The 20261-nt window shown below is 53.4% G+C and overlaps 4 protein-coding genes across 4 annotated transcripts; 3 read left to right on the forward strand and 1 right to left on the reverse strand.

The window, feature by feature from the left end:
• Positions 1-357: 357 nt before the first annotated feature.
• KVR01_006440 (uncharacterized protein) lies at positions 358-1515 on the forward strand (the record flags this gene model as incomplete). The annotated part of the gene is made up of 1 exon (XM_044791194.1): positions 358-1515. One exon carries the CDS (start codon positions 358-360, stop codon positions 1513-1515), a length of 1158 nt encoding a protein of 385 aa, XP_044645243.1.
• A 3752-nt stretch (positions 1516-5267) lies between these two features.
• KVR01_005748 (uncharacterized protein) lies at positions 5268-6736 on the forward strand (the record flags this gene model as incomplete). Its single annotated transcript, XM_044787624.1, has 2 exons — positions 5268-5373; positions 5445-6736. The coding sequence occupies 2 exons, from the start codon at positions 5268-5270 to the stop codon at positions 6734-6736; spliced, it is 1398 nt and encodes a 465-aa protein (XP_044644551.1).
• Positions 6737-7913: 1177 nt separating this feature from the next.
• On the reverse strand, positions 7914-9810 carry KVR01_006469 (uncharacterized protein; the record flags this gene model as incomplete). The annotated part of the gene is made up of 3 exons (XM_044787670.1): positions 7914-8102; positions 8202-9410; positions 9571-9810. The coding sequence occupies 3 exons, from the start codon at positions 9808-9810 to the stop codon at positions 7914-7916; spliced, it is 1638 nt and encodes a 545-aa protein (XP_044645272.1).
• A 4459-nt stretch (positions 9811-14269) lies between these two features.
• Positions 14270-16472, forward strand: KVR01_006360 (uncharacterized protein). The gene is made up of 2 exons (XM_044783501.1): positions 14270-14679; positions 14766-16472. The coding sequence occupies exons 1-2, from the start codon at positions 14334-14336 to the stop codon at positions 15212-15214; spliced, it is 795 nt and encodes a 264-aa protein (XP_044645163.1). The 5' UTR covers positions 14270-14333; the 3' UTR covers positions 15215-16472.
• The last annotated feature ends 3789 nt before the right edge of the window (positions 16473-20261 follow it).

Here is a 20261-nt window from a genome sequence, read left to right on the forward strand (position 1 = left end):
TTTGAGTACAGAGTACACTATTGGAACCCATATTTTAGACATATATGTCTTCAATTGTCAGATGCATTGCAGGACATACCCTAGGGTATGTACCTAGGTAAGTAAGTCAACTGTACAGCCTTGTTTACGGTAGCAAAACGAGGCAAATCTCGGTCTTGGCAAGTCTGGGCCATGCATGGGCCTTTTGTTCTAAGACTTGGGAAGGAGATATTCTCGGCCTTTTCCAGCCCACCCCTAACGGCCGGGCGTCCCCGACATACTCGTTCATTACCTTTTAGCTGTTCTCAGATTCTCAGCGCCCTACAGCCTCTCCCCCAACCTCAACCAAGGAAGACAGCGTCAGCCGAGCCACACGCCATGCCAAGTTTCTGGACTCGCCAGCCCGGCACGGCTCTGTACACAGCCTTCTTTGTGGCATTCACGTTGCTGCGATTGCCCTGGCTGTCTACCCTCTATCTGTTCCCATCATTGCGTCCAAACTCCTCCTGGACGTTTCGGCAATCGCTAAGCCGCACACTCTTCGTGTACTTCGGGAAATTCGTGGCAAAGATCGAGCTCAAACCGCCGCCCCTCCTCCAGGCGGGAAACGAGAAGGACCGCTTTGTCATTGCGCAGCCTGCTAGGAGCGAGCTGTATCGTGACATCCTGCTTTGCGACCCGCTGATTCGCCCAGGCCTCGTTGGTGCGGTCTGGCACACTGAACCCATCACCCGTCCGGGGCAGCACCGAAGAGGGCAGCGCGTCTTCTTCCACGTCCACGGGGGTGCTTACGTCATAGGAGACGGCCGTGATATAGGCATCAGGTTCATGAGCTCTCTGCTGCTACGGTCAAGCCCAGGGTGCGCAATCTTCTGCCCAGAGTATCGTCTCTCCTCTGCGCCGGATGGTCGGTTCCCCGCCGCTTTCCAGGACGCGGTCACGGCCTACTCCTATCTCGTCCATGAGCTGCAGATCCCCCCACAGGATATCGTTCTGTCGGGCGACTCGGCCGGAGCTCATCTCGCGATTGCGCTGCTGCGCTACGCCAACTCCAATCCGGATATCCTGCCGGAGCCCGCGGCCCTGCTGCTCTGGAGCCCGTGGCCTGACATGATGATCGAGGTCGATGTCGCCGACGATCGTCCCGCCACTCACGTCGACCATGTGGCGCCGCAGCTCATCGCCTGGACGTATCGGGAGTTCCTCCCACGCGCTGAGGCAGGGGTTGCCCGTAGCAACCCGTATATCTCGCCCGTCACCGCCGGTATTCCCACCAAAGTTCCGATCTGGGTACAGTGGGGCAGTGCCGAAGTATTGGTGCCAGAGATCAAGAACTTCGTAAAGGTGCAGGAGTCGTCCCAGTCCCGGCATATCAGCAGCGGGACGAAATCCCGCGTTGGGACGTATGAAGTCGCACATGCACCCCATGACATCCTCACTCTGGCACCCATGATTGGGTGGAAAGAGGAGGCGGCCAAGGCGGTTGAAAAGGCAGTTCAGTTTCTGGACGAATGGCTGCTACAGGATAGGGTGTAATACAGTTGGGACTGTTGACATTGAATACATGGTTTCATATCTGTGGGACGACACTTAATTCATGTTCTCCTGAGATAGACCTTGCGAAGTCATTTATGCCGCTCCTTAGTAAAATAGCGTCTCATGGCCACAGGCGTTTGACATAAAGGCTATTCACGGCTCGTCTTAGTGAACAGATCATTAAGATGAGAACTACGAGAAGTAATAACTATAGTATTGACACCCCTTCCTTCCCCGACCGCTACTAATTTGACTCGCTCATCTTCTCTTTCCCCGGTTGGTGACTAAACTACACGAAGTCTACATTAGAAGTTAGAAATGAAAAACCAGGTGATCCAGTTGATGAGGTTGACGGCAAGTGTGCCCCACAACAACTTGGAGGCGCGGGTGAGACTGGAGATGCGGATATAGAACAAAATGATAAAGCACCGTATTATGATCACAAACTAGAAGAAACATCCCACGCCTTCTTAACAATACGCCAGTATCGATCCGGGTCTGTCCGAATATGTGCAACGTGTCCAGACCCTTCAAAACGTTCCAGCTGCACCTTGAAGCCCTTGTTCTTCGCCTCGACTGCGTCAAGCTCAACAAACCTTGCTGGGCAGATCTTGTCATCACTGCCATAAATATACGTTCGAGAGACCTCGTGATTCTTTCGTGGGTCGTTGTGTGCTGTCGCGTATGTCTTCTGGTTATCGGGCAGACCACAGCAACGAATCAAAATCCAGAAGATCATGGCAACAAGATGCGCCACGGGCAGCAACATCATCCGCTGCCAACCCAGCTTGATAGCAGCAGTGAGGAGGTCAACGTTGAACTGGTAACTCCAGGCACCGGGACTGGAGTCGAAGATGGTAATGTGTTGGGGTAGAGATGAGAGTGGCTGATTGTCGTCAGTTATGTATCCCTGTTCATCTGCTCGATGCCGGCTTCGCCACGGGAAATGGTCGTAGAGGTGATATAGGGAGCAGGAGCCGCCTCCCGACAGTGAGTGGATAAGCAGGCGAGGACGCGCCGTGAGCTGAGGCGCTCCGCTGCGCTCGTGATCTGCCAGGGTGGCGAGGATCGGTTCGACTGCGGGTGACGTATCGCGTCGCCCTATGTGAGGAAATACTAGGCTTGCGAGCCGTCCCTTCACCAGGAGTATAGCCGAAGAAGGATACATGAGGCGATGCTGGTTGATATATCTCACTAGGTGAGCGTCGCGCGCACCCATCCAGCCCAGGACGAGCACAAGCTCGGGATCCTTCGCTGGAGAGGGATGTGAAGGCGTCGTTGGGCGATAAAAATAGACCGCAAACGATAGCTTTTCCATGAAAGCGAGAGGAGTGCCGGACTTGGGCGCCGCCTTCTGCGAAGTTGATGACATGGTTTCAGCTAGGAAATAGAAAGCAGTACCGATAACAGGCACATAAGTTCTGGGCTGATGACTTGCAAGATGATGTGTGGTCTTTCACATAAACACTAGATCTTCTTCGGCAAAGAACGCGGACATGGGGTGCGGTCCACCGCTTTTGCTTTGTAGGAGCGCCCATCGCAGGACGTCACCCAACCGGCACCACTTGGAGGTGCCTACATGCGACCTTGGCTGGTGAGTACCATACCAGCCCGTATACAGCCGCACAGCCCCATGACAGCACCAAAGCACCAACAGACAACGTGGCGCATAACAGCGGCATGCTACATGCCCTTTTGAGCCTAGCACTAGAGATCCTTCACATATAACTGTAATAATTATATTATATGACAACACAATCCTTCCAGCAATCGAGCCTTCCTCGTAAAACTGAAGACAAAGTCCAGTATCGATATCTCTTTTTAACGGCGCATCACGGCGTTTCGCTGACCTCAAGCACCAAAAAGAGCGATCTTCCCGCCATGTTGGCCGGGGCTGGAGGGTTTGCCTTTCAACCACCACCACCATCAGGCATCATATTTCATTGGACGTGGTTTCGTTTTTAATCCCCATATATATAAAATATACGTGGCGCCTTTATATAGTGGTAAACACTTAAGACTTAGCATCTAAAGAAATATAGTATTAATAATAGTAAAAAGAGAATATAATATATAGGTATATAGTTAAACTTTATATTATATAAATAAGGTTAAAAGGTATTACTCTTAATAATACTATATTAGAAAGTTAGTAAAGTAGTTATATAATAAGATTAAAATAGTCTTAAAATAGCTTTTATAAGAAAAAGAATCTTATAATATAAGACTTAATAAGTTAATTTTTCTCTATTAATATATTTAATAATTACTTAAATCTACTTTTATTAAATAAGTTAATATAATCCTTATCTTAAATATATAACTATTAATAGAATAACAACACCACAACAATAAACCTATTTAAAAAAACCTCTCTACACAAACTTTATAAAAAAATTAAAACTTTTTTAAAAAGTTAAATAAAGTTTATTTACTATATATTAAATAAATACTATATAAAAAAAGTAAAAGTTTAAATATTTAAAAATTAAATCTTCTTTTTTTAAGTATACTACTTTATTATTAAGGATTTATTCACTCCTACACAACACACAAAGAATATAATAAAAAAGGGAACTTTATAGGGAAAGTTAATAACTCTATATATAAATAAATTTAAAAATATATATTAAGTAATTATTAACTTTATACTTAAAATATAAGCTAATAACTAATCTAAAAGCTAAGAAGATAATAAATAGATAAATAGTTAAATAAAAAATATAATATAGCTAAAGCCTTATTGGACGTAACTGGTAAAGGCCGACTTACTAAGTATGAACCAGTGTACCAGCTACTGCCATGGCCACGGTCATAATTTCGCTCGCCGTCCCGCAGGACTTTCCCAACCACTGGCAAGACAAACGCATGAGCCAGGCTGGGAGACCAAACTCCACTGTGGGTATTGCGGTGTATCTGCCTATTCTCGTCTGTGTTTTTTATATTCCTCCGGATATAAAAGAGTCTGTGTTCTCTGCAGGTTTACATAGTAGTTTCCCCGCTAGAGCCAGCGCCTCCATCAATCCCCACCCATCTTAGCACACGGCGAAAGCATCCATCTTCTCTTCCGTCCTTCATCATACATATCGTAGTACTTGTCGGTTATCCAAGACGAATATTGGCATCCCTCTTTACTTTTTCCGCGACTATGACCACTTCTACAAACGGTGAAACCGCCAAAGCGCAGCCGGTTGAGCAAAATGTGCCTCAAGTTGGCCCGGACGACCAACCTCTGCACTCAGACTCTAACACGACCCGCGGCCGGATTATGGCCCTTGTTGCCAAGGCTAAGAAGGAAGCTGCTCGATCCCCAGACGAGCAACGACAGCGTGCCAGAGCTTATTCTCCAACAATGCCATGGGTTTTCGTGGGAAGCCGTAGAGGACTTGGATCATCAGTATTGTGTCATATTGTTTGGACTACTCAAGAGTCAAGACGGTGACAAATGAGCTCTGCCCTGGTTGTCACGGTCAGTGACTTGGTCCTAGCCATCTGATGTGCCCCCCCCCCTTCCATTCAATGTTTGAGCTTGCCAAATCTAGGGTTAGGGCTACCACTCTCAACGCGTCTGACGCGTTGTCGCAGCAGGATGGCGGCAAGCACCTGCCTGTCCACCGTGCATGCTACCTAGGTACGCTCGACCACTGATGCAACCCACCAGGCGGCAATGCTTCCGTCTCGTGACCCTGTTCGGCTGGAACCGCCTGAGTAGCCTCGGCCACAATCACTCCCAGCACGCCCACGCCCACACAATGTCCTCATCCAAGCGGCAGCGCACTGCGCCCGACGACGGCGACGACAACGACCCCTCGATCTCCCCGCCCCCAGTCAAGCGCAAGGTCCAGAGCACCGTCACCAGTGTGTGCCCCCAAGCCCTCAGCCCTCTAGCCCTCTCATGCCTGGCTGTAAACTGACACAGTCTGGGCCAGACGGCGCAGTTGCCAACTTCTTCAAGCCCGCCTCCCAGAAGAAGGACCAGCCTCGAGTTGCCTGGTCGGAACGCGCCCCAGACGATGACTCGCCAGCAACCCTCCTTGTCGGACGCTATGAGGGCAGTGGCGCTGCCAAGGAGCCACCCGAGATCGAGAAGGGCAGCAAGAGGACCAAGGTCGCCGCCTTCGACCTCGACTCCACCCTGATAACCTCCGCCTCTGGCAAGAAGTTCACCAACGACCCCGTGGACTGGAAGTGGTGGGACACCGCCGTGCCGGCGAAGCTGCGGAGCATCTATCACGAGGGCTACCGTGTCGTCATCCTCTCCAACCAGAATGGGCTCTCCCTGCACCGACAACCCGGCGCAAAGGGCCCTGACAACACGAAACGGGTCGCTCCCTTCAAGCAAAAGATCAGTGCTGTCCTGGCCCAGCTCGACATCCCCACATCTGTATACGCTGCTACCGCGAAAGACGTGTTCCGCAAGCCGAGAATAGGCATGTGGCACGAGTTGTGCGATGACTACCACTTGGAAGACGTTGACAAGGATGCCAGCATCTTTGTTGGCGACGCTGGCGGGCGGGTCGCCGTACCTGCATCCGGAGGCAAAAAGGCCATAGCAAAGGACTTTAGCTGCTCCGACCGCAACTTCGCCTACAATGCCGGCATCAAATACCAGACACCAGAGGAGTTCTTCCTCGGCGAGCAGCCTCGCGAGTTCTCCAGAGACTTTGACGTGTCGTCATACACGGCTTCGGACGACCACGGCCGATTGGATGGCGTGGTCTTCGAGAAGAAAAATGCCAAGGAGATTGTGCTATTCTGCGGGCCACCCGGCGCGGGCAAGAGCACCTTCTACTGGCGGTACCTGAAACCCCTGGGGTACGAGAGGGTCAACCAGGACATGCTCAAGAGCAAGGACAAGTGCTTCAAGGCTGCAAGGGAGCACCTCGAGGAGGGGGAGTCAGTTGCAGTCGACAACACGAACCCGGACCCCGATGTACGGGGCCAATGGGTTGATCTTGCAAAAAAGGCCGGTGTGCCCATCCGGTGCGTGTGGTTCAAGACACCTCTCAGCATCGCAGAGCACAACGACACGGTCAGGGCCATGAACAAGGATATGAACCCCGAGGCGAGGACCGCCCTCCCAAAGCTGGCATTCAACGGCTTCGCCAGTCGCTTCAAGCAGCCCAAGGCCAGCGAGGGCTTCCAGGACATCGTCGAGGTCGACTTCCAGTTCCGTGGGTCCAAAGAGGAGCTGGCAATCTGGGGCAGGTACTGGCTGTGAGAACGTGACAAAGGTACTGCGGGTGCCCTCGATCAAGTTTGACCTATCTCTGTGAGACGCACAGCGTCATCGTCACCTTCGGTACCGTCCAACGGCGACGTGGGGCACACATGAGTCACAGCCCTGCCCATCAATCATGGCCAGACCCGAGAAACCGGCTGGCCCTTTTTGAGACGGGACGTAGCACCTGACCTGGGACTTGCTCACAATGACACGACACACTGGGCCGGGAATTGCTTCGGGTGAGACCGAGATAGTCACAGTGTCCAACGTGCCACTGCTATTATAAGACATTTGAGGGGTTGAAGCTGCCTCCCAACTCACTTCTGCCCGCAGCTCTATCTCCAAACTGCCCAGCAGAGGATCGCCGGCCGCGGTCGTCGACAACGTCTTTCAGCGCATCAGGATCGGCCCAACTCTCGGCTCTCGGCAAGACTGTTTACCTTGTCATTATGTGCTACCGCCCCTACGATCGATATCTCTGCGGCCATAGAGTCTACCGGCCCTGGGCCGTGCGTTGCCGTGATGGGCCATGTCCCAACCGGACCAGTTGGCCGAAACGTCAGGATTGGTATCTACCGGTACTCTGCAAGGAGTGCGGCAGGCGGCGGCTTCGCAAGCCAGCTAGACGGGCTCATTGAACATGACCATTTCTGTGGCCTGTGATGAGTAGCCCAGGAACAGTTCGTGATCGCAGTAACACGCACCTGTGCTGGATGGTTTGTTTCTAAGCAGCATCACCTGACACGTTTCAGAAGCAGGGGCGGCTGTTCCTCTCCTAAAATGAAAGGAGCTAGAAGATAGTACGGCGAGGGTGGTGACACACATACATATCAATCAAGGAATGCGGGCGTCATCAACTGCAAGTGAATCGCAACAAAGTGGCTTTTACGGCCCGCCACAGGTGCATGCTCGGTTGTGAAAGCATAGTGTCCACACGATGTGATGCACGGATTCGGCACTTAATGTGGAATATAATAATTCAGCTATCATGTCAGACGCGATGTCTATATCATTTGCTGGCGTATCTTGTCACTAAAAGATATATGGAAAGAACGGATATCACGGCCAGCAGCATCCCCTGCGACCTGTCAAAGATATCAGGCACCCGCTGATGCCTTTGCCCCTGCTCAAGTTCCAAGGTTGTTACTCAAACCCGTGAGAGAAACTTGACCGCTTACTCGTCGGCAGCGATATCAACCTCAGTCTTCTTCCACTGTCGAGCCGGCACCTTGCGCCTGAACAGGATGTCGATCTCACGGTAGGACCGGTTCTTCATCTCAGGCAGGAAGAAGTAGGCGGCGAGGAAGCAGACGAAGCCGGTGGCGCCCCAGACGTAACCACACTTGCCACCGAGGTTGGCCTCCTGCATTTGTTGTCAGTAATTGGACTCACTACTACAAAAACAGAAAGGTTTTCTTTTTTGGGGGGGGGGGGGCGGCGGGAGATCAGCTGAGCTACTTACGTCGGGGTTGAGCATGTAGCTGGAGAGGAAGATGCAAGGAATGTTGACGGCATAGTAAGCAGCGCGGCCGACACCGGTGGTCAGGGGCCTGAGACGGACCGAGGAGGTCTCTCCGATGATGACCCATGAGGCCGGGGCGGGGCCCAGGACGAACAGCACCGAGACAATGAGACCCAGGGAGGCCTGGGCCAGGGAGGCCGCGTCGTTCTGGTGGACGGAGCCTGCGATGCCGAGGGCGATGAGGAAGCCGACGTTGATGAGGGAGCCCCAGACGTAGATGGTGCGCCTGCCGAGGTACGAGGTGAGGATCCAGGACAGCATGACGAAGATCATCTGCAGGGCAGAGGTGATGAGGCCCAGGGCGAAGGCGGTGTTGGTGTCCATGCCGGCCTGCTCGAAGAAGTAGATGGCCTGGTTGGCGATGAGGTTGCCTGTCAGGTTCTGGGCGGCGTAGACACCGCAGACGATGAGGGTTCGGTACAGGTCGGTGCCCTTCCACAGCTCGACGAGGCTGGGCTCCTTGATGGTCTTCTCGAGGTCGACGGTACGGCGCATCATGGCGACGGACTCGCTGGCGTTGAGGCGGGTCTTGCGGCCGAGGCGGGCGACGGCCTTCTCAGCCTCGGCCAGGCGGCCCTTGCGGACGAGCCACCAGGGGGACTCGGGGGCGAGGAAGAGCAGGATGGCCAGCGGGGTGGGGAACATCCACTGCAGGGCGATGGGGATGCGGTAGGCGATGTCCTGCATGTACTGGTTGTAGTGGAAGGTGATGCCGGTGACGATGATGGAGCCGATGGCCCAGAACATCTGCAGCATCTGGGTGGCCGGGGCGCGCAGCTGGATGGGGGTGATCTCGCTGCAGTACGCGGGCGCGTTGGCGATGAAGATGCCCCAGGGGATGCCCTCGAGCAGCTGGGCGACGAACATGACGGGCAGCGAGTCGGCAAAGTAGAAGATGAAGATGAAGGCGTTGAGCAGCATCAGGCCCGAGATGGTGGCCCAGCGGTAGCCGATGCGGCTGGTGAGCGGGCCCGCGAGCAGCACGCCGATGATGGCGCCCACGGGGCCGCCCATCTGGAGGGCCGACTGCCAGCTGGCCACGATGATGTACTTGTTCGGGTCCTCGGAGCTGGGCACGCCGTAGTTCCTTGCGAACTGGGGGAGGGCGATGAAGCTGCCGGCGAGGAAGACACAGTACGACTCCATGATCTATACTCGGGCCGGGGTTGCGTCAGCGGTAGTCCTCTCTCTGACCATGTACACACTCACGTGCGGGACAAGTGTGGCCGAGATGGGGCCGCGGGATCGGGGAGGGGGCGGGAGACTTGTGCGTGTGTGTGTGCCTGTCTCCCCAGGTTGTCTGACTTACAATTGTGCAGGACATGACAAAGGCCCAGAGGGCAGCCATGGGATACTCCTTGACGGCCTGGACGACGCCCGACTGCTGCTCGGCGACCTCAGCCTCCATGGCGGCGGCCTTGTAGGCCTCGAGCTTGGCCTCATTGTCGAGGTTGTGGGAGTCGTCGACGTGGGCGATGCCGGTGTCCTTCTCCTCGCTGATCACGTCGCCGGCGCCGGCGTGGGCCTTGTTGTCGATGGGCTCACTCATGTTGACGGTGTGTGTTCGTGTTCGCCTCGGCGATGGCACAAACAACAACAACAAGTGGGTGTGTGTTGAGGGGTGCGGAAGATGGGCGTCAGGATGGGGGAAAGAGGATGGGAGATCCGAGAATCTGGGAGGGCCTCCACCTTTTAAATTTCAAAAGGAGATCAGATCCAACCCCTCTCGGCCTGTTCTGCCTGTCTGTCTGTCAGGGGCAGCAGGAGGAAAATAAAAAATAAAAAAAAGAAGGCAGCAGTAGGACTGGCTGATGCTACAGTGCCACGGTTCGCTGCATCTAGGGACGTAGGATTCGTCCTTTTGTAACATTCCATCAATCAATGAGAGGGGCAAGGGCAGCAGGCAGCTGGGGCAACACACCCTGTCCTGTCTGTCACTTGAGCAAGCAAAGTCTAGGGAACTACGGCTGCCAAAGTCTTTCTTTCTTCGCGTACTGGGGCCTGTGGCACCGTGCCGTACCCCCCCCCCCCCCCAGGATGGATGCTAGCTCACATGTTGGGTCTTATGCCGACACTCCAGGCCCCGTGATTGACTCGCTCGGCTCCTTCAAATGAGCTCCTCCCGGCGAGGCTTGACCTTAGCGCCGGTCAGCCCAGCCGGAATGGTCCATAGCGCTTGGGCGGGTATAGCCAGTTAGCCAGTTAGCCAGTTGGGCTTGCCTGGGCCTGGGTCGTGGGTCGTGGTTCGTGGTCGGCTCGCTATAGAGTACCTCCGTCCTCATTATACGCGCCGGTGATTTGCTGCGAGCGAGGCCAGACCAGACCAAGGTAGCCTGGGGGAGGGGGGGCATGGGGAGCCTGGGGAGCCTGGGGAGCCTGGGGAGCCTGGGGAGCCTGGGGAAAACGGGGGTCCAGGCGAAATACAATATTTCTGTACCAGGCCAGCTTGCCCAGGCCTCTCTACCAGTTTGTTTGTCCTGTCCCGGTGGGCATTGATGGATGGCATGGCAACCAATCAAGGCGTCGTTACACGGCCTGCAATATCGTCCAATGTTGTCTGTCCCCATCCCCGCACGCCAGATCTGGCCTAGTGCAGATTTACTAGCCTGGGGCCCCGAAGCTTGTCCCCACCGGCGCGGCGGCGCCCCAGCTTCCCCAACTTCTGCCATCTGCCAGTCTGCCCAGCTGCCCCAGCGCTGGGTCGTCCCATGTCACGCCTCGCCCTACATTACACCGAGGCCCCAGGGGAAGCGGCGTGGAAGCCGGCAGGGCACACGAGGAAGGGGTAGTCTGTGTACTTACCTGGGTGCTATGTAACATCCATCGCACGCGGGCCAATCACCTGCTCTTCCTTCCACCCGGGACATTTGGGGGTCCTCCTTGCCATCTCGTTGGCTTGCTTCTTTTTTTTTTTTTTTCCTTCACGCGGCGAGGAAGAGGAAAAAGGCTAGCTTTGCTAGTTACTAGTCGTGCGCGGCTACAGCTTGTATGCATCATCGTGTTCCTAGTACGGCTACGGTGGGTGAGCAGCCTCGTGACGTGAAACAACCTGTCCTCGGTGGGTTTGAGACATCCTTCGATCCAGGTCAGGCACTGTCGAGTGTGTGTCTGTCTGTCTGGTTGTTCCACAGGCAGTGTCAGCCGGACCAATCATGGTGTGGCGGCTGCACAGCAACACCGTATAGAAGGCCGCCGTCAATCGCCAGGCATAATCCTAAAGTTTGGAATGTAGACTACCGAGTATGTGCTGGGGGATTTTCGAAACTCAACCGCAGTTCCACTTGTGTCCGCTGCCAACTAGACCTGGTCAGCAACGCGCAGGTGGCTTGAGGAATAAACCACGCATCATCAAACTTGTCAGGACACGCGGTGGTCTCCTCCTGGTTGCGCGCATACCTATCAGTGACACATCTCGGAGATCGGCAGGACTCCCACCGTGGAATTGTGGATACCCCGAGGTCCACAACCAGGATGGACATGTGAGATGCAAATACTGTGTACTCTTAATATTCTGCGGTTAGAAAGTCGACATGTAGCACAAATACAAGCACCCCAGACCGACCGTCAAACTCGCCCACACATTTCAAGAATGGATTAGAGAGGGTCTTGATGTTGAAGTGGCGCGGATGCATAGGGACATGACAATATACCATCATGTAGAGCCATGTCGAGGAAAGTAGTTGGACTGCAAACTGCTGTAATGGACTTTGGGTGTCAGAAGCCAGTGGGACATCAAACCACCGTCGTCGTGAACCCCAGACCCAACTCCACAAGAACCACCGGTCCACATAAAGTAAGTGGATCTACACGTGCCCACGTGTGCGTGCTCACCCGGCTCTTCCCACCTAACCCTACCCAGCGGGTCCGGTCCGGTCTGCGAGGAGAGACCCATAAACCTTGAAGGTGTTCGGCTGCTCGGTTAGAAGGTCACTGCGTAGGGGTACATGCATCAATCCATTGGACTCCCGAGGTCGGGATATCGTGTTTTGGGTATTGGGTAGTCATCGGACAGTTGCCACTTTCAGCCATTCATTTTTCACTGGTTTCATCTCAATCCCGTATACGGCCCGAAGTCATATACGCCTTCTTGCAGTGGTAAGCGCTCACAGGCCCAGGATTTTAAAAACATACAATGTCGAGTGCAATTTTCAACCCCCGGGATTTGTGACGCTTTTCCCGGTGCCGATAATGTCATAAAATATGTTCATATACTAGCTTGCCCCTTACTACACAACTCGAGATCCCAGCTTTGCTGGTTCCTCTGTAATATGTAATACTCCTGGGGCAACGAGAGCTTGAAATCACCCATCCTTTATAGATATATCCAGTCTCGTGCCTTTTTCTGCCATAGGTAGTGAAGCCCGTCTCAGTCAGTACCTGAATTACAGCATTCGGAGTTGGATCACCTCACTCACGAGTCGAGAAGTGATCCTATCCTACGCTCCAGGGAGCCAATCCCAGCACAGCCCGAAGCTGGCTTGCGGGGACGGACTTCTCGAACTGGAGTTGAATTGGCTCAATCTGCGGGTTACTTTACGAAATCAAAGAAAATGGAAACTACACAGAGGGACATGTGCTCCAAACGCCCCGGGGCCTTCAAGTGTGGCAAATGAACTTGAAGAATACAAATAGAAGAAACATCTTCAAATTTAGATACCGTGCGTGACCCCAGAGCTTCAAGATTTGACCGCATATCACATCATGCCTAATCAAAGCTGCCTCAATTCTGTTGTCGGTTCTGTAGTTCCCTGCTTGCCTCTGTCCATCCATATTCCGGGTCACCCTGTGCGCCCCTTGACAGAAGAAATGCAGTGTATGCTGTGACTAGTCACGCGGCCCATCGCTTTGGCACCATGGAAGCTGGCCCCCGGACGAAATCCAAGAGGGCTCAGGCACGACGATTGAGCTTTATCTGGTGAGATTTGCTCACGCGCATACGCGCAACCCAAGAAACTTCTCACAACTCAAGAAATGGTCCATTGCATTCTTGGTCACCATGTCCGTCTTCGCCGCATACTCAATATCTACCAAACAAATCCAAGAAGCAATCTCCCGCAGTTGTGAGGTCAATGCTCTCGGAGTGTCTCTTTTCGTCTTGGGCTTCCCTGTTAGACCCTGCTTCTGGACACCTCTTCCACAGTTTCTCGGTCGACAGTTCCCTGCATTCTCGACTAAAAATACCTACGACAGCACAATGCCTCGGCGTCTGCAAAACGAAAATCCTATTACCCGGAGCACAATTCGTCACCTACGGTAAGGAAGTCTGTTATGAATCTACCGGTTTTCAAGCCAGCATCAAGACAATCTAATCTGCCAACAGATATCTCCACTCACGAATTCTTGTATTTAGACCTATGCTAGCGCCATGGTGCTTAGTGACTGTCCCCGAAAGCTTGCCAGACAGCAGTCTTTCCCGGCTGTTCATGGAAGAGGGCGTATTCGAATGTGTGTCAGGGGCGCAGAGGATGTTGATTGTTACCGATGAGCCCCCGCCACCTTGATGGTGCAGGGTATTTTACACGGCAGCCACGGTGCTTGCTGCGTCATCTCTACGGCTGTTTCCACGTCCTCAAACTGACGTTGCTTGGGAGCACGCGGTGGCACTTGAGAAGTTCTGTTGGGGCTTGTAGAACTGCCTTGCAAAGAAGGCTCTTGAGTATTCGGAGGACTTGTTTCCGAGGGGACGTCCCTGACTGACCGGACACCCGTATCAGCGAGTACCATACCGTGCTTTGGTGTGGGCACAAAGGAGTCACACTGAACGCTCATGCCCTTATAGCTAGTCAGAAAGAACAATCTGCCAGATGTATTGTCGGAGGCGATTTGGACCGTTTGACTATTCCGGGAAATTTTATGGATCGTTTGATTATAGAGAAACTTGGAAGGGTCGGGAGTTGCCGGAGCTCGTGCAGCACCGGAGGACCCGGGTGGTCACGGTTGCACGGCCATTGCTGACATGCCGGCGATGTTTGGTCAGCAATCAGTCCGTGATATAAATGACTGGAACCGCTCGCACTGCTATTCAAATTGGCTCATCGAACATTCTATTCACCATAGAATAGCGATTTGATCATGACAGGGCTACGATATCCAAGGACCACGCTGGCTATATTAAGCTCAGGCTCAGCACTCCTTTTCGTTGTGCTTCACCGGTACCAATCATCCTGGAAAGCCAGCAACATACCTCTGGCAACACATGGCCATGAAAATTCGGTCGCCGTGACGAAATTGAATACTCTGAAGAGAGACCTTTATCAACACAGAATAACTCTTGAGATTTCGGCCAATCGACTTAAACCCGGCATAGAGAACAATGAAATTCTCGCTCGTTTCACACAAGGCTTCTTTGGCGGCTGGGTATTCAGCCCGGAGCGTTGGTTTTTCAATTACACAAGGCTCTCTTTAACAAACACTGACAGTAAGTACCCTAGCGATGTCTAACCAAATCCCAGACAGTTGGATAGGAGGTAGCATCGTTTCCTGATGAACTGACGCGAACCTTAGAACTTGAAAATATCGAGCTGGAAAGGTCCCCAATACAGGAGGTCTGGGACCTATCATCCCTCTCCCAGAAATCTCTCCCTCCTTCAGGGTCCCTCCTGTTCGGCATCTTTCTTCTTTCTGAGAAATTGCCCTTGAAGACAGCGGGACAGCCAGGAACGAGGGAACCCATCGCGAATACTGCCCCTGGGGGTGATGGCGATTTCGTCTCCGCCGAGTTCGTTGCGGGGGGATCAGACGCCTACGAGCTTGTGTCTTCCCATCGTTTCGAGGTCACCCGTGAGAATGGCCGCAAGGAAGGAAAGCAGGACATAGTCACGGTGACATTCTCTCACGTGAGCTGCAACTCCGTCACTGGGCGGCCATATTCGACATTCTTCCAATGGCTTCATAACGTCTATGCCAGGCTGCTTTTTGCCGATGGAATAAGGGCAGTCCTAGAGGCAAAATAGCGCACAGCCTGAGGTTGACTAGTCCTTCACTCTGCTAACACGCCAAGTGTCCTGGTCAACTATCCAGTCAACTGGTATCTATGAAGATGCTTTGGATGTTCATCGCAACCATAAGCCGTTTAAAGAACGCAACACCAGTAAACATACCCTAGGGTATATAGATTTTATTTATTTATCAATCCAACCCCTTTCAAACACTTCAATCTTTTTAGCAATAAAGATCCTGCAATGGTGCGTGCGCCTGGGAGCAATAGGTCAGACATCATCGAGTCCAGGGCTCGGACTGGCCGCTTGCAAGATCTGCAAGAACCGGTTTAGAGACCTTTGCGTGTCACTTCTTCTTATGAGGCCGCCTTTGTATATGGTGATACTCAAGTACATGTTTGGCTATCCGCGAATGTGATGGAAGTATGGGCAGGATCATCTGTTGATTTGTTTAAATTTCAGTGTTGCATTATCAAGTATCAAATAGTGAGCTCAAGCACCCCTACTGAATGTGTCATTGTCTACACCTACTTCTAGTTCGCGATCCGGCGTAGTGGAAGGATAACTTGATCGATTTACACTCCCGAACAACGCCAGCCTCAGTCACGCCCCGGTCTCAGGCCCTCTACCTTGGTAGAAACGAGCTGAGTCACTCTCGTCTGCAGGTGAATATTGGTCCCGAACAATCCAGTATGAACAGGTATAGGTGAAGATACTATTGACATCGCCCATGCCCATTCCACTGACGGATTTCTCCGTCAGACTTGTCCAAGTGCCCGGCCTGGATATCGAGGGAAACAGAATCAGGTTGCTCCTGGCCAGACGCGTCATTGTCACGGTTGCAGAGCTAAGTCCTCGCTTATTTTGATATGAGCCATCATGACAACAAAGCTGCATGTCCGAGTCGTTGCCAAGTGGGGTGCTTCCGGCAAGACAGACACCACTTGCATTCTGCGGCATCGAGCATCCCAACGCATGCAGCCGGACTTTGTGCGCCCCAACAGAAAATCGACTATTATTAGGACAGCTTGAGCCAAACGGTGTTACCACCTCCGCTGGCACGTATGTTGGGCGTAGTAATGCGCGGGATGTTCGTAGGAGCTCGCATCATTCAGGGTCTTGGTGCAGCGATGTGGGCTTACGACGACAGACTAGGTAACTTATGTCAAGAATCATGTTCACACTCCTCCGGAAATTGCTTGAATGCAACAAAAGTGACGCCTCTGCATAGTGCGTGAGCTGCCACAATGGATTCCTGAGGCATTAGAGCCAGATGGCGATGCTGATCCTCATGATATTGGCTGTCAGAGTATGCAGCCATCTAGTAGTCATTGCTGGCCAAACTTAGACGGACCATCGACTACTCCGTAGACGTGGATAGAGAGGTCTAGATCATGCTCCGTACTTTTCACATGTGGTTCGCCTCTCTCGAGTGGCAGCCGGAGCTACTGCGAGATTTAATTACCACCGCATGCACGGCTCTTGTCTATTGGCCGTAGACGCTATATCTTGGGCCACGATCCTGCTGAATACTGGAGCAACCAAATCCTCGCTACTGCCACGATGGGCCACAGTAGTCGAGGCAAGACGGCCGTCTAGCGATGCACGACGATGGAGACAAGGGTCGCGGCCGCTGAGTGGTCATTTCTTGGCTGCCGGACTTGGTTGAGAAGGTGTGGAAGCCGGGTCCCTAAAGCTTATCTACCATGTAGTATTGCCGTCTACGCACACCTCACGGCGAGTGGCGCACTGAGTGCCTGGACGTTGAACAATAACCTTTTGCATCCATGGTTAGCGTGCTGAGTCGATAGATGGACACATTAATTGAAACTCTGAATGAGTAAACCACCATGGGTGGGACCGGGTGCGCAATACCCAGGGCACTTGCATCTAGCTTGCGCCACCCTGTCCGTCAGCCATCAGGTCGATCGATCCATATTGATGATGCAACCCCCAGTACCATCGAGGCGGTCGACAGGAAAAAAAAGGGTTGAGTACGACCCAAATGCCGTCCCGTTGGCAAGAGTGATCGAAGGCAGGCAGGGAGGTGGCACAGCCAACCCGGCCCACGAGTGCAACCGGTGTTGGCCTCGGTTGGGAAACCCGGGCCATGGGCAAGGGCTCATCCTTGGCATGTGCCGTCTGCGTATATTTCCCGAAGCCGTTGGCATCGAATCGGCGGCGTCCGCAGCCCTCCACGATACCGGGCCAAGGGTGGGACTAGGGGAGCTAATGCAAGGGACGACACATCTTACGACGATGCACTTGAGCACCGCCCAAGCTGGAGCCAAGGCTGCCAGGCCAGCCCAGGGTAGCTTTCGATGGCGGGAGCTGATTGGGATTAGTTGATCGAGAAGTGCAGCTTCGTTCGAGACCAGGACACGATTCCCGAGCTACAGCAGCTGCTGGGTCAAGCTTGATGCGTGCTGCGTGCTTGGTGCAGCTGCCGTGTCACCGGAGTACAGCACGGCACAGCATAGTCTACTGGTAGCACGGGACACCTCCGTACTGTGTTGTACGGACTCAGGACCCTCTAGGGTAGAACGAGACGCCTCTTTTCTGGCCCTGAGGCTGTGAGGCGTCTGTCTGTTTCAGAGTGCCGTCTCTGGGAGGTGTGAGGGGACCGGGGGACTGCCTGAGGGGGTTTGTGCTGCTCTGTGCTGCTCTGCTTGGCCCTCTTGGGTGATATTCACTGGCAGGCTGGCAGACAGCGGTCATGTCCGAACTGTTGTACGGATACGTATGGCACCGAGTACGGGGTATGGATGGCTGGGCAGTGGGCACTGCTGCCGAGCTGAGGCTGAGGCCGAGGCCGAGGCTGACGAAATGATCTGTCAGTCTACCTAGGTACGGTCAAATCGGTCAGTAAACTTTTTAAGGTTTTGATGGGGGAGATAGAAACGAAACATGCTACCAAGGCACAGATGACACCACACAAAACAAGACAGACAGATCAGGAAACATCGGCCCTGAGATGACACGGCACGGAACAAGGTACATGATCCTCGGACATGATGACGGCTAGGGATGGCGAAAAGTCAGGCCCACCCACCCTTCTGAAGGAAATCTGAATATTCGAGCCCTCCAGTGAAAGAAAACTGAAAGTCACGCTAATCCTAATTAAGGAGCCACTATACTCAAAACGGCAGGCGGTCAAGCATTTTGCCCCACCCACCAGTTTTTTTACCAGCTATCCGCCAGCACTTTACACCAGCAGACCGTACAAGAAGATACCAGTTGCTAGCAAAGTACCTCAGTTTTATATGGCAGACCCACCAGATCTGAGGTACCCATAAAATATTTCAGACCCACCTAGCCTGGTGAAATGAAATCTGGCTGGCTGACTGAAATATTTCGACTTTGAAACTTTCACTGGCCATCCCTAATGACGGCAGCAGGTTTGGAGCACCGCGATTTCCTTCCTACCTGGTCTAGTGTAGTGCACTCCGTAGTGGGTACTGACTTGAGAGGATATAGTATAAGCCCGGCCGGCCAGATGACGCACAGCCTGAGCCGGCCTGGACTGGACTGCAGGAAGGACGGCGCGAATACGCCCCGCGCTGCAGAATACGCAATACGCCGCATGCCTATGACTGTCTTCCCGTTAGTAGAGCACAGCACCTGGGCACCCGGGCAGTTAGTTGCTCATTGGAGTAGACATAGTTTAGATGCATGCACGGTGAGAGGAGGAGGAGGATAGGCACGTCCTCGAGCTTGAGCTTTAGTGTTGTCACGGTGAGAGGGAGGGCCATCCCGTCCTGTCCAGATTGGTAGTGTCTGTGCAGCACTACTTGGTTCACGTCTAGAATCAGACATTGCGGTTCTGGGCAGCCCATGTTCCCGTTCCCAAAAGCGTTGTCATGTTGTGTTGGTGGGCCCTCGGAACAGGTTTCCATGGATGCCGGCCAACAGGATCCCACGGATCTCCCAACCCTGCATGCCCAGGTGCGAAAGAAGGAGGGCCCAGGTGCGAAAGGAGGGCCCAGCGCTCGGGGGACACCCTTCCGAATCTGGCTGTCTTCTTCTCTCTCCCTTGGCTCGTCTCCCTGCCTCCACTGCCTCCACTGCCTCCACTGCCGCCTCCCTACTGTGGTACACCAGGCCCGCTGTCATCTACCTCCTCCACCTCTCCCCATCGTGCTGTATTACTACCTACCTACCTACGTAGGTAGGTATGTAGTATTTACTGTATTACTTTGCTATCTACTAACACTATTTCCAGCTGCATATGCACTTGTTAGTCAGTCTTACTGGATCCCGTGCTTCTTTTCCCGGCACCAGAAGAAGCCCCTTTCAATGTTCCCGGTCCCGGGTCTTGATGGATGAAATAGCCGACACCAACCAACATGCAGTTGATGTCATTCTTTGCCGATGCCCCGTGTGTGTCTGCCCACGGGCAGCCCACGGGCACCTCTTCTTTTCCTACTGTGTAGTTGAAACGAGACAGACAGCCTGTGAGAAAATTCTTCACATTTCTCCTCCTCTGAGGTGGTCTGGCACCCACACCTTTTCACCATAATGACGACGCTGTTTTGTTTTTTTCATCATATTTTTCTCAATCCCCATGTTTTCACTTTCTGCCCAGACCATGACGTGCCCGAGCACCCTCGCTGCTGCCCACGTACCCCTGCCGGGTGGGTGCCATGCTGGGCGCAGTGGTAATAACTCGGTGCGTGCAGGCGTGGTGAGGCAGTGAGTGAGGGTGCTCCGTCCTCGGCAATCTCTCTCACTTCCGGGGCTGGGGGGCCCACAGTGCTCAGGCCGGCTGTCATCAAATGGCCTGCAGCACTCATCCTCGTCGGACTTCGTGTTTGCCTTGCTTGTTGGTCTGCCGTCCCGAGGCACAGTGAACCCGAGCACTGCCTGTCTGCCTGTGGGCTGCACTGAAATAGCTCTTTCCGGTGCCTGAGCCCGCCATGGCGAGCAACCAACACGGCTGTGAGTCGTGACAGTCCGACCTGTGGGACGCCGGGGCTCGATAATCCCTCATCCCGCAGCTCACAAGGACCTGATCCGATCATTGTTCCCCGTTCAACCGATGTTGGACAGGCCGCAGCAGCTC

Source organism: Diaporthe batatas, assembly GCF_019321695.1.
Source record: "Diaporthe batatas strain CRI 302-4 chromosome Unknown Contig00006, whole genome shotgun sequence".
Classification (NCBI taxonomy): domain Eukaryota; kingdom Fungi; phylum Ascomycota; class Sordariomycetes; order Diaporthales; family Diaporthaceae; genus Diaporthe; species Diaporthe batatas.

Bases quoted from the DNA above. Each gene is read 5' to 3' on its own strand.
- KVR01_006360 (XM_044783501.1), top strand. From the start codon at position 14,334: ATGACAGGGCTACGATATCCAAGGACCACGCTGGCTATATTAAGCTCA. The intron at 14,680-14,765 runs GTAAGTACCCTA...CGCGAACCTTAG, and splicing joins CTCTTTAACAAACACTGACA to AACTTGAAAATATCGAGCTG.